At 52.6% G+C, this 13791-nt stretch overlaps 1 protein-coding gene across 5 annotated transcripts in view; it reads left to right on the top strand.

Moving 5' to 3' along the window:
• PIK3R5 (phosphoinositide-3-kinase regulatory subunit 5) overlaps positions 1-13791 on the top strand; it is a 57790-nt gene that overhangs the window by 27780 nt on the left and 16219 nt on the right. For 4 of the 5 annotated variants that reach the window (XM_084491786.1, XM_084491789.1, XM_084491785.1 and 1 more), the window contains 4 exons: positions 4102-4211; positions 11169-11269; positions 12564-12632; positions 13356-13494. In XM_084491786.1, coding sequence (XP_084347912.1) covers positions 4115-4211; positions 11169-11269; positions 12564-12632; positions 13356-13494 — 406 coding nt within the window. In that variant the 5' untranslated portion in view covers positions 4102-4114. Of the gene's footprint in view, positions 1-2470; positions 2551-4101; positions 4212-11168; positions 11270-12563; positions 12633-13355; positions 13495-13791 lie in introns of those variants that run through there. The other variant, XM_084491787.1, reaches the window with a different exon arrangement.

The following is a 13791-nucleotide window of genomic DNA, read 5'->3' as shown; positions in this document are numbered from 1 at the left end:
AGAGCAGTGAAAGCGAGCAGAGTGACCAGAAAAATACTTAGATTGACTGATTTTTCATATGCTTTGAAAACTTCAGGATTTTGGAACACTTCCTGCCTCAAAGCAGGACAACTGAAAATTAAAACACAATGATCAGCAAACTTCCCTCTTTATGGCAAGAGATAAATGTTTACCCATTCAATGTTGGTTGACAGGAACAATGTAATTTATCTGCCCACCTTTATAACTGTGACAAATAGAAGAAAATATCCCAGTTGGAAACCTTCCAAAGATCTCACACCCGTACAATGTGCTGCATCAATTTCACAAATTCTCCGAGATACTTTGTCCTGTGCCTGTGGCATTGCTAAAATTGTTGACCATTTGCCCAAAACAAGATAAAACCTTGAAGCAAATTGGTTTCAAGAATCCCATGTTCTGCCGGAAGTCAGAGGGCTTAAATGTTGTCACGGCTGTGGCTGGACACGGGTGATGTTACCAGCAGGATGTGAGGCTAACTGGAGTGAGCCTTGCTGTCCGCCTGCCTCATCCCACAGAGGTCACCTCCTGCACTGGATCCATGCTGCTGTGGTTGCTGGTTCCGCTCTCGGTCTCTGTCAGTTCCTGCTGCCAGCTCCGTCGGGGCAGCCCACGGATGCTCCCTGCTGACGCTGTCATTCCTGCATGGCAGTGATGGCGAGGAAGGTGCTTGCTGGGAGGTGCCGTGGCAGGGGTTTGTCTCGGCTAACCAGCCACGTGTATGGACAGTAGTGATGTGAGGCAGGGGACTCAGTCCAGATGAGGTCTGGCTATCTTGTTTGAAGACGTCCAGCCCTTTCTGACTGTGCTTTTGCGGCAGGAGGATGCTGCGGAGGATCAGGAACATGCCTGGAGGGCTGAAGATTTGTCTTCTCTGATATCTGTGCCACAAATCACAGAGGAACAGCGGAAAAACTGCTTAGCTTTTCCAAACATTGGCTTCTCTGCCCTCTTAAATGGGGACTATATGTCTTGTACAGTGCTTGGAGGCTGCTTTTAAGGTGTAAATTTATGGGAGAAAGGAAAGAAATCTCATCTTAGGGGACATCCAGGGCTTGAAGCCCCACAGCTGATCTTGTAGGGCAGTGTCCAACACGAGCGATGTGTGGTGGGACAAAGCCCTTCTGCCCGCTTTGCCCAGGTCCTGCCAAGGCTGTGCAGAGTGGGAGCAGCAACCTGACCTTGCTTTTCCACGTGCAGGAGCAGGGCTGAGGGCAATGCTCAGTGTTTGCCTGGGGCTGTTCTTCGCAGCTGCAGTGGTGTCCCCTCTATCCCTGCTCCTCAGAGCAGCACCTCTGGGTGCTTCACGTGGGGACCGTGTTATGCTGTCTGCAGAGTTGCTGTCAGCGGGCGTGTGACAGTCCAGTGTCAGAAAGCTTCTCATCATCTGCTTTTTTGGCTTCAATTTGTCCCCAGACCTCTTCTCTCTTCCCTGGGTGGTTCTTAGGCTCTCTCTTGAGTGTGCTTGGCACCTGGTAAGAAGGCAAGGGAACCCACATCCTTAGCAACGTGCTGCTCTGCCTGGAAATATGCAGCCAGACGTGGTCCTGTCCTCTCCACCTGCATCAAGTCATCGAGTCCCTCACATCAGCTGGCCAGCCTGTGGTTTTGACAAAGATGCAAAGATTTAACAGTTCTGCTGCTGAGAGTCCGGATGGAGGGAGATGGAGAGAGGACAGTTGTTTATTTTTTTTTTCCCCCCAAAGTTGGTCATCACTTAAACACCCTCACAAAACATTGATCGAAAAACGTTGACCTCAGCTGATGTTGTTACCTAGTGCTTGTAAGTTTTTTGACAGAGGTCTGTGGAAAGTCTGATTACGTCCAGAACTGTCCCCTGCCTTGTCATTTTGCTCAGTGTGGGCGGAAAGGAAGGGAGAGTCTGGGGAATAAACAGCAGAGGTTGAAAAGTTCCTGCTTGGTTGTGGTGGGCGCAGAATCCTCTCCCATGAAAGATGCTTCCATAAGCACTGCCTGGGGAGAGGAGGTTTAGATCCATGTGTGGTCCATAGCACAGCAAGGAAAAGAAAACAAAGGCTCTGTGTGTTCTCTGGTGTGAGAGTTGTGATGATATCTTTGTCATATTTTGTCCTTAAATTCCCTGCTTGCTCTGTGCAGGGATACCAGAAACACCGTGAAGGGGCGGCTGGGCTGGTGCAGGGCTCACTCCTAGTGCACGTCGAGGAGCGCGCTCCCCTCCAAGGACCGAGCTGTGCTCTAAAGCAAGCTGACGTGCAGGGAGGTGTATTTTTGTGAGCTGGGTGTTGTAAAGGGTGCTTATGAGTCATTGCTGTGCTCTTAGTCACTGCTTTCCTCTTGCCACAAGTCATGACTAAGATGCTGATGTGCAGATTCGCCACTCATTCAGTCCTCGGCACAGGGGCAGAGCATCTTGCAGGCGCTCCTCGTACTGACGCTGTGGATGTACAAAACTTTTGAGGACCGTAATAACAGGCTGTGGCAGCAGCAGGCAAGGCAAGGCAGGAGCCCATGGGCCTCTTCGGGGCAAAGGAGAGAGCTTGCATTTAGCAGGTCAGAAGTTCCTCAGGGGTTTGCTTTTACCTGTTTGGAGCTGCTGGTGGCTTCTCTCTGGTGTAGGGAGGGATGAGTGGTGGGGCTGAGCCTGCCTTGGCTCTTCGGGAGTCCCAGCAGCTGGGCATGGCTTTACAGAGCCCTTTCAGGGGAATTGCTGGGAACTGGGAATGGGTCAAGGTGGCTGTGGAGGTGCTTCCTCCAGCAGGGGACCAGCTGGGGACCGGGTAGAGCCTCTGCTGGGATCACAGTGACAGTCGTTCCTGCCAGGGAGGAGCTGGGAGCTGTGATGGGCACGGCCACTGCTGGCTGCTGGGCATCATGCATCGACTAGATAAGCAGAAAACGAAGTGTCTTGGGGTAGGTTTGGGAAATGCACGAGCATGTGGCAGAAGTAAAGGAGTGTGCTGGTCAGGATGAAGGTAAAGGTTTCCTTGGAAAGTGTTTTTTATATTATCGGTAGGTTTTATTTCTTCTTCCTGGGTTATTTTCATACACTTCTGTTGCCTCTAACCAAGAGGCAAAGTGTCTGTGGGATGAGCCCGTCTCTGTGCACTGGGGGAGGGGAGGTGCCTGTCCTGGGGTCTCTGAGGATGCTGGGGATGGCACTTCAGGGAGCAAGGGACTCTCCCTTGGGCACCAATTTGCTTCTGGTTTGGGCACAGCTAGGAAGTACATGTTCTGGGCAAGGGGCCCTTCTTTTCCTGGTGTCCCAGACAGATGCATTTGAACTGGGTGGAAAGGATAAAATCTTGCCTGCAACACAGCCTCTCCAGGCTGAGGTTTGGGCTGGCACCCTGAGCCATGGAGGGGAGGTGGGACAGCGCCGTGTTGTGAAAGGGGCGCAGCTGGGCACGCAATCTGTGCTTTCACAATGTCCTCGGATGCTGAGGCTGAGGTGCCCTCGGTGTTTTCCTGCATTGCCCCATGGCCATGGGGACATTTTCTTGACGTTGGCTGAGCAGCAGCAATGTCACAGTGCTGGGGACTTTCCTGGCTCTTCTGGCAGGTATGAGGCCGGCACCTGGGGGTGCCTTTGTGGCTGCCACCTGTGGCCACCAGAGCCACCAAGGGTGCTCCGTGCGTTATGCAGGCAGGGGAAGCTCGGGGTCTGCCATCACTTTTTCCACCCAAGCCCATTGCAAGGTGCTGCAGCTGTAAACTCTTGCGGTGTTATCTTTGATGGAGGCTAACCCAAGATTACCTCCTTGCCACAGCCACGTAAGTGAGACTTGATCTGTCCCGCAGACGGAAGCTGTGAGACAGCAGATATGCCTGCACTGGGTCTGGATGGGTGCCGTGGTCCTACAGCCTCTTGTGATCGGGCCATGGATGTGTGCACCCACTTTTCTTTGCCAAGGCTGAGAGGGACTGGGAGAGAAGATGCCAGCTAGCAAAGGGAGCTGTGGGGTTAGAAAAGGTGACAGGAGGCAGTAACAGAGATGTTTTACCAGGACTGTCTTGTCTGTGCTACAGCAGTGTGACAGTGCTGTCTTCTTTGCACTTAGCTAAGGGCCTGGTATGCTAACTTTCTTCCTTCTCTTTCCTTAGGAGATGAATTAAAATGCAGCACACCACGTGCACAGAGGACAGGATCTACCACGCGCTGGAAAGATGTCTACACGGGCTTAGCAGAGATGCTGTCTCCAGCAGATGGGCTGGTAGGTGACATGTTGGCCATGAGCCTGACCCCCTGACAGCCTTGCTGGGGTCAGACTTTTCTGTCTGTGCCTGATTTGCCCTCTCATTGCCAAGCTACCTGGGTAGAAGAGACCTGCAGGTGCTGCTGGAGGCTTGGAGGCCTTTTCTCCCCTCCAGCACACAAACTTAGAGGTGGGATCCAACCCATTCCATTTCCTGAGCCTCTTACTGCAGAGGAAGACGTACCCAGTTGCTGAGCAAGTTGTGTTAGGTCTTACGTAGATAAAGACTGAGCAGAGGAGTCATGTGTCTTGCCAGTTGTCCATGTGTGAGCTGGAAAGAGGAGTTGTCTTCGCTCACCATGAAGAAAGAGTCCTTTGTGTAATCAGCCAGACGTGCCTTGCTTTGATGTATAAAGACCTCACAACCTCTGGGTGTATCTCTGCTGCATTGTCAGAAGCAAGTGTCAAGATATTGTTATCAGCTTTGTTTGAATCTGGCTTAGATACTGTGGTGGCCATAAAGACATGAGCTGTGGAAGGGCTGTGGAAGGCTTCGAGTTGGCAGTGTGAGGGCAGAGCAGTAACGAGCAGAAGTCATTCCTACACCTGACACTTTGACTTCTCATACGTGCGCTTTTAGGCTTCAGTTAAATCACTCCCTTATCCTTTTGTGGCTGAAAGAAATGAATCTGAGGGGCTGTCAAATCCAAATTTATTTTTTTTCTGTGTAGTTCTTCTGCTCTGGAGTTCACCCCCTCTGTTTTTCCATTGACAGTCAAGAAAGAGGTGACAACCATCTCCTGTCTGCTGAATCCTGGAGTGATGCCTCTGGCCATGCCCATTTCCTCACACCCCAGAGCAATGCCAGCTCCCTGTGCTGTAACGATGCCCCAGGGCATGGTTCATGCAGTTATCATCAGCCTTCCTGGGTCCTTCTGGTCCCCACATTCTGGGATTCAGTCCCCAAAGCATGTCCTACATTGCTGGCTCCTGGAAGAGTGACCGTACCTTTGGCACCACTAGCATGTGTCTGAAGGAGTCCCTCTGGCCAAGTGGCTCACTGTGCTGCGCAAAACTCACCTCTTCCTGCAATTATAATTAATCAGCCTCTGTGTCACTCACAAGCTCTGCCTTTCAGTAATCCCAGCCCCTTGGCATTGCTTTAGGTAGCCTCGAAAAAACGACTTTGTAATGTTTCCAGCTCATCAGCAGAGATGGGTCTGAGGTGGTGGCCGTGGGCTCTGCTGGACGCAGCTGTGCTGCCCGGGGGCTCCTCATCGCTAGTGCTTTCCCCCACCTTTCCGCACACTGATTTTCCCTTTGTGTGGGTTTTGTGGAGTTTAGTGGGGTGATCTGGAATTCCTGGGTGAATCTCAGGCGCTTTTCACACCAGAAAGTTCCCTTTCATCAGCCGTGCTTGTGTTGTGCCAAAAATCTTGAGTGTGACCGGTGAGCCCAGTTGCTGCAGTCATCAGATTCAATGCTTCCAGCTCTGCTGTGTCCCAGCCCGGGCACTTTTGCTGGGCAGCCCCCAGGGCAGCGTTTCATGGTTGATGCTTTCAGTGCTCTTCCGTGTGGGCTGGTTTTTAAAGCCTTTGCTTTGAAGAGCTGCTGCTTCACATCCTACCCCCTTGTAATCGGAATAGGAAGCATTTTGTTATCTCAATAACATGTGATTTAGGGAAAGCAGAGCATAATGCACAGATATCACCACACCCCTTAATAGCATATCCTATTTCTTTTCAAAAACAGAGTGGAAATGTTTTTATGTTCATGTCTTTGGTGTTTTACAAGCATTACAGTTTTATTACTGTGGTCCTGTGTCAGACGCAGGCTGCTATTTATGGCAGGGTTCTGTTCCTCGTATGGTTGGTGAATCTCTCCATCTTGTTCTTAGCTGTGCAGAAGCCTTCTCCTTTCTCATTTTCAACTTCTTATATCACTTCTGTTTCCCAGTGTATTTGCTTTCCCCTCCTTTTCCCCATTTCCATGCACCAAAATAATGCACTCCAGATTGCAGCTCTTTGGGCTGGAACCCAGCTGGAATTTTGTTCATTTTTCAATTATTTGAGGCTTTGTTTTTATACGATAACTTTATAGAAGGTTGCTCTGGAGCGGGTGAGTAATCACTTCCGATGTGGCATTTTTCCCCTGCATGAGTGACTGAATTGCGGAGGTTTGTGAAGTCAGTGAAGGGGAGAAGTGAGAGTGCCTTGGCCATCACAAGTTTATATCCCAGAGGCCGCAGTGGGCTCTGGGGTCTAAATTGACCATCTTTCCTGAACTGCAGCCATCATGAGAGGAACAAAATAGAAAAGAGCTAGGAAAGGTGATGTGCTTTTCCTCATGGAGATCTGCTTTGGGAGGTCTGGTTGCTTTCTTCCACATTGCTTGAGATGTTAGTAAAATCCAAACATGCTAAAGGAAGAAAAATATTTTCTTGTTCAGTAGAGAGCAATGAAACAGAGTGGTTTTGGTGGAGGAGAGTGCTGGGGCTGGCTGCCTTAGGGGATCAGTGGGGTGAGAAGGGCTGCAGGAGCTGGGGAGGTGCTGGGGAGGCCGTAGGGCAGCCCAGTGCCCCAGAGGTCCTGGGGATAGGAGGATGCTGTTGTGTCTCTGTTGTGGGGCTGCATGGAGCCGGGAAGGAGGAAGGATGCTGGTGAGGAAGGTTGGAGAAAGGATGAAGGTCACTGGTGTGCTGGAGAGCCAGAGAAATGTTCAGTGGTATGTTTGTGGGCTTAGGGAGTTTGGTCTGCTCAGCTCGAATAAAAGGATGCTTAAGACACTGCTTGATTGCAGTCATCCAAATGTCTGCATGGGGAATGCAGTCTGGTGTGGGGATGCTCCAGGTTAGCAACCGAGTAGCGACCTTGCAAATTTCAGCCACTGAATTGCTTTCAGCAGCCTTGTGGTGGGCTGTCGGGCTTGGATCTCTGCCTTCCCATCCTCTGCCTTGTCTGGGTAGAAGCACCACTCGTGGATCCTGCCCGGGGAGGTGCCACGGTGCCCTGCTTGTGTGGCTCTAAGCAGCTGCCAGGCAATGGGGGCTGCAAACTGCGCCCCAGTGCAGCCTGGGGAGCTTTATCAGACCCCTGCCCCTTCCCCGGGGGGATGCTGTGCCTGTGGGGATGTGCTCTGTGCACCTCGAACCCACCCACGTCCTCCAGCTGCTACTGGAATTTTTCCATCCCTCGTGGCTGTCCATTGCAGAAAATCAGCTTAATCTGGTAGAAAGAACAGGAGTGGGTCTGAGGGAGGGAAGAAATAGAGATTTCTGCTTTTCACCCCTCCAAGTGCGTCACTTCTGACGGCATCAGGAGCCGCTCACTGGGATGCTCGCCCCTCGCACTGTGGGCGAAGGCAGCTCGGGCACGTACTATTTCTCCTTTTCTTCTTTCTTTCTTTTTTTTTTCCGATTTGACAGTCACCCCCTCTAAAAAGTGGCAGAGGGGAAACGGTGGCTGCTGAGGTCAGGAAGGAGTCGCTGCGGGAGGCGGGCGGCTCGCGGCAATTCTCAGAAGAGAAATCGTGAAGCCTCATCCTTCCGAGGCCGCCCACGGGGACGCTGCTCCCGACCTCCGGCACGCTGCCGGCCGTGCCGATAGCGATCGAAGACCCAGCTCGCCCGCGGTGCTGCCTCTGCTCCCCTCGGGTCCCCGTTCCCAGCATTTCCTTTGGGTTTTCCTCTCCCAAAGGGAGATTTTTCTCAGGGTCTGCGTAGGGTTAAGCACGGGTCAGTGCTTTGGGTCTGCATGTTGGAGCCCCAGCACAGCTCCAGGCTGCACTGTGCTCCGGGGTGCCTGTGGAGCTGGTGCATAAATCCAGCTCTTTCTCCGTACACAGTGGAAAACCAACAGTGCTGGTTTGCTGTTCTGCAGCAAAACTTGGCAGGCTGAGCGTGAGGGCGGGTGGATGTAAGCAGAGTTTAGCTGTGGGGCTGCTGCCCTGCTGGGGGGTCCTTGGTGCTTCGTGGCCCAAATTGATTTAGGGTCTGGAAGGTGAAGTCCTGGGTTGTGCCCCCTGCACAAGGTGCATCAATAAAAGCTGACCTGGCCCCCACCAGTGCTTGGCCAACCCGTCTGAGTGGAGGTCATGGGGAGCAGGGCTCCAGGTACACTCCTGAGCTACATCTTCCCCACAGACCCAGGGCCTCCCTTGCATCTCACAGCGAGAAAAGTGCTTTTGGGGAATTCAAGAGCAAGTGCCATGTCCAGGAAAGTCTGGTTCAAGCTTTCTGTGTGCCCTCGGTGCGCATTCTCCCCTTGTCTGCAGTGAGCCATTTGCTGGGCTGCGCTGAGATGGGTGAGCAGCTGCAAATAAAACCTTCTGGATGTGGTTTCCACCTAGCCACAGCCTTTCCCTGGCCTGGAAATAAACCCAGTGCTGCCCTGCAGTTTGTAGAAGTTCCCAGCACCCAGCTGTGTCCTGGCTGGTCACCGGGCACCTGTAGGAAGATGGAGATGACACTTGCAGAGCAGTGGCTTGTGCACTGTTAATGTCACCGGGGACCCATAAACATGAGAAGCATCACCTTCAATGGCCAAATAACCTTTTTGGTCTGGATACAGGGGAGAACTCCGCTCCCAGTGCTTGGAAAATAGGTGCTCATGAACTGGGCTGTGCACAGAGGGAAGGGAATTCCCACCCAGCTCAGGGTCCCATGTCCTGACCAATGCCCAGCGGTGCCAGCACTTTGCTTTGCTGCGCGGTCTTTGTTTATTGTGTCCAGGATTTCCGAGCTGCATGTTGTGCTGGAGAATATTTTTAGCGAGGATGCAGCTGTTTTGGTGTGTCTTTGGTTAATGCTGCATCGCCCAGCTTAGGAGCTGGGCTCCTGGCGGCCTGCTGCCTCCCAGCACTGGTTTGCTTTGCTGTGGGTAATCCCAGTGCCTTTCTAGGACTGTGAGTCAAACAGAAATTCCTCTGCTCATAGCAGTGTTATTTAAATAAATCTTGCTGCATCTTCATGCTTTAGCTCAGATTTCCTTTAGAACACACAGAAATGGGTCAGAGGCCTCAGCCCTGAATCATATTCGTAAGCTGCTTCCCTGCAGCCCTCCTCTTGCCCCTGCTGCCTTCCCATCCCTCCCAGCGCATCCACTGTGCATTTGCCCCAGCAACTCTGCAGGGAAGGAGCCCAGCACCTCTCCCTCCGCCCCGCTGGGCACCGAGCAGCAGTGAGCCGTCACCGCCGCTTCCTCCTGCCTCGCTAGAAGCGAGAGGAAGGAAGGAGCCCGCGCCTTGCTCGGGCTATTTGTGCTCGTGGTCGCACTCGCGCAGGAAGCGGCGTGCTCCTCAGCTGGTGATGCACCGAGATGCACTTTGGCTCTGCTGGGCTGGGGTTGGGCTCTTCTGTGCACAGCAGCTTGAAATAACCCCCAAAACCTCCCTGCTGAAGCAGGAGTGGGTGTTTGAAGGTGTTCTGTGAGCCCAGCCACTGCTTGCTGAGGTCAGCAAAGCTCCCAATGGCTCTAACCACTTCTGCCGGGACAGTTGCTTGCGTGAGCTCACTGCTGCTGGAGCTTTACCTGGAGGATGCTGCACTCTAGGACAGCGTTGACTTATCTGAGCGCATGTGTTGCTTGTCTTACCATCAGCCTTCTTCCAGCTGCACTACGGCAGACCTCTGCTGCTTTAAATTCCCCATTTCACATCTAGTTAAGTGTATAAAGGTAATTTTACGGCATGAATTTGTAGCTTCTGCAGCTTGGGAATAACAGGACAACATGGCCTGTAGGTTTGTGAAGGAACACCCTGTCCCCTTGCCAGCTAATGGGGTTGTCTCTTCCTTGTTAGCTCCAAAGCTACGGGCAACGCATGTGTGTTGGTGTTTGTTATGTTTCTCTGCCCCTGCATAGACCATGCAAGTGAAAAATGGCTGCATTTGTATTTGTTTTCCCTGATCACTAACCTGGCTTCCCTGCAGCGAGAGAGACTTGTTTTTTCTTGGTTTTGCTTTCTGTTGACTGAGTTTGGAAAAGCCTTGATGCCAGCACCCCAAATCATGCCGTGGCTGGTGCTGAGCCGAGCAATGTCTGCACAGTGTCTGCTCCTGCTGCTAACATCCATGGAGAAATGGGCCAGGAGAGATGCAGACAAGGACCCTTCCAGATGTTGATATGTTAGGTGTTGGAGATTTCTCCATAACTTCCCTCCATGGGACTGTGTGCGGTGCCTGGGTCCACAAGGAGGATGGGGAGGATGCTGTTCCCTCCTCTGTCTGCAGACCCTGACCCCCTCTAAGCCAGCGAGCAGCCCCTCCTACAGGACACACGGTCAGGATGAAGGAGCTGCCCGGTGCCTTCATGCAGATCGTTTCCTCTAAACCATCTGGGAGGGCTGGAGGTGGCCCCCACCACCAGGAAAAGCCACAGCTTTGGGGAGCGCCTTGGGCCATTGTCACCAGCGGGGTCCCGGCACGTGTCTGAGGAGGGAGGCCGAGGAGGTTCAGCCAGCTGGGGTGAAGGACCCTCCATCCCTTTGAAGTTCTCCTCTTTCAATATCTGGCTAACCCGGAGGGGTTTTAATATATTTCATGACAGTTTGGAGGCATTGAGGAGGTGGAATAAATGCTGGGCAGGCTTAGCAATGATGCTGATGTGTTCAGCAGCTGCAGTGCTGCTGTTGTGAGCTCTGACTGTGCATCTCCAGGGCCTGGAGGAGCCAGTCAGTGGGATGGGCATCACTCCTTGGCTGTGATGCAGCTGGAGGGGCTGGTTTATGCGTGATGGGGACCTGAATTTTGTGTTTGGTGCACTGGGCAACAAGAGCACTGAGATGCATGTTAAAAAGTGATGCTGCTGTGATAAGCACCATTTGCAGAGCTTTAATCTGTCCAGATCAACGGTGCAAGGTTAATTTTCCTCTGTAGCAATATGACCCAGGTATATTCTCCCTGATCCCTTCCCACTGCTCATCCCTCCTGTGGGTGCTTTGGACTGGGCTGTGGGTCACCGTGCTCTGCTTCCCTTGCAGCGGGGCTGTGCCTGAACTGCTGGAGCCTGCAGGAGCTGGTGAGCCGGGATGCTGGCAACTACCTCATCCTGGTGGAGAAAATCCTCTGCAAGGCCAAGGAGGTGAGTTGGGGGCTGCTGGCTTTGGAGCAGAGCTTTGCAGAGCTTGGTGGGTGATTTGGGTTTGGGTCAAAGCATCATTAGAGCTCAGGATGTGCCCCAAAGTGATGGTGACAGCCACCTTATGCATCCCACCAGATTTTAGCACGTGGGAATGGACAGAAAAGCAGCCAGCTCCCATATCTGCTCTTCAGGCAGCGCTGCAGGTCCTTGGGGAAGGGTTTGGGTTTCTGCAAGCACTGTTCAGCGCCGTGCCTTCTTCAGAGCTCCCCAGCAAGCCTGGAGCTGCTGGTCCGGATCAGAGCAAACCAAAGGCTTCCCCTTGTTTTTGATGGAAACTTTGCCACTGCTCTGCCTGCAGAGCAAGGGACAGAGTCAGGGCACTGGGGACAGCAGGCAGGGTCTGCACCGATCAGCATGGCATGGTCAAGCAAAACGGGGAGGAGAAGCATCAGTGGGGCCGATTGTATTGGCTGCCGTGCCCCATCACGAGCAGGAGAAGCTCGGAGCTGCTGCGGGGATGACCCGGGAGGAATCCCTTGATGTGGAAGGAAGCAGCGGTGTTTGCTGCAGCCTGGGATTCATGTGATGGGGTAAATGCTGCCTTTCATTTTGGGGGAAAGAAAGGCTGCCTAGCTAATACGTTAATATGATTACTGCTATTCTGTTTAATCTTTTTTTTTTTTTTTTTTTTTTTTAATGGCTTGGATTGATCTTGTTGTGGATGACGTTTTATTACGTTAGGGTTTATTTATGTAAGGGTTTATTGGACTTTGTGCTGTGCTCATAAACAAGGGGAGACAGTGTCCACAAGCCTGCTCTTGAGCCATCACCACGTTCCCTGGTGAAATAATCCTGCTGGCTAATTACTGGCAGAGGTTGGGACAGAAATGCACGCTTGGCATCATTCTTTGCCATGCCCTTGCAGTGGCTGGGCTGCCTGACCACCACCCCAAACTGTCTCCTTTGAGCTGCTTCCATGAAATTTCGTGTAACTCTGTGAGGATGGAGAGCATGGGAGGGCTGGGAGCTCAACTGAAAGCTGCTTCTGGAGGCTAAAGGCAGCATGTGCTGATCTGCCCCTCACATCTGTGAGGGTTACTGGTGCCTTAGGGGTTACTTTCTCATGGACACAAGCGGTCTCCATCTGTTGAAGATGGCGACACGATGGTGTGGGTCAGGGTGCTCAGATTCACAGTGTTGGGGAGCCTTCTGACACCACTCCAAGGATGCTTTTGGGCAATGCTCACGGTGAGCAGCCTGGCTCATCCTTCCCCCTTTGCACTGTTTCCTACAGGTGCAGGAGAAGTGCTACTACGACCTTGTGATGCCCCTGGCTCTGCTTTTCTACTACGCGGTCCTCTGTGTAAGTCTGCTGCACATAGCATCGCCCTGGCCCCGTGGGACAGCCACGGGTGCCTTCCATCTGAAAGGTCCCAGCCTGCTTTGATCAGCTCATCCCCAAAAAGGTCCTGTGCAAAGCTGCAGGGAGCAGGAGCAGGCAACCGCTGCACAAGCTGAGAGAGATGAAAAGATGTGCTTCAGTGTTTTTAATCATTGCGTTTAAAGACGGGTCAATGAGAACGGGAGACAATATCTCTCTGCAGAGAAGCAAACTCTTTTCGTTACCCTTTATACTCGGGCAAAATGTGTGGACAATGCTAATGAAAAAGAGTAGAGCATTCACAGGAAATTGTTTTTTATTATTATTATTATTAGCACAATGCATCATTATCCCGAGGAAACCACTGCTGCCAGATCTTGCAAAAGCACAGGCTTTAACACGAGTCATCTGTATGGATCTGTGGCTGTTAAAAATAAATGGATGTACAGGCTGTGGCGCGTGAGCCTGAGCCCAGAGCCTGGGGAGGTGCAGAGAGGAAGAAGCTGTTTCAGGGCTGTGCCCAGTGGGACGCTTTGGCTTTTCCTTGGAAGAGGATGGGATGTCATGGGGTGAACCCCTGCTCCTGTCTGCTTCTCCTCCCCCCATTCCAGCCTAGCCTCCTCTCCCCAATACCCCCAGTTTTTATGCAGGGCTCCAGCCCCGGGTCCTTGCTCCCTTCCTCACCAGCTCTCCCTGTCCCCACAGGCTCCCTACATCCCACCAGGCTCCGAGCTGCTCCTGAAAGCCGCCAGCATCTACCACAGCTTCCTCACCTGGCCCGTGCCCTACTGCGACATCTTCCGTGAGCTGCTCACCTTCATCAGTGATGAGCTCAAGGCCCCGGGTAAGCGCTCCTGACCCACCAAAGGGCTCCTGTGTGCTGCTGGTCCTGTGTCCCAAAAATCCCCCATCTCACACGGGGTGCAACCAGGTTTCTCCAGAGGAGTGCAGCAGGATGCTGGGGATGTGTTTTTTTTTGGGGCTGCCTTGTGTGTGAGGCAGCAGGAGCATCCCAAGGACTCTCAGCTCAGGACTGATATGGATTAGCAAAGATCGTGGCTGTCTGCTGGCTGCCTTTCAGTCTGGTGGGTCTTCTGCACGGCCAAGCACGTGCCGCCTGCTTCCGCCGAGCCCTGGCCTT

This window comes from Aythya ferina (assembly GCF_964211825.1).
Source record: "Aythya ferina genome assembly, chromosome: 18".
NCBI classification, from domain to species: domain Eukaryota; kingdom Metazoa; phylum Chordata; class Aves; order Anseriformes; family Anatidae; genus Aythya; species Aythya ferina.
The sequence above is the reverse complement of the archived record's forward strand: the minus strand, read 5'-3'. Positions and strand labels throughout refer to the sequence as shown.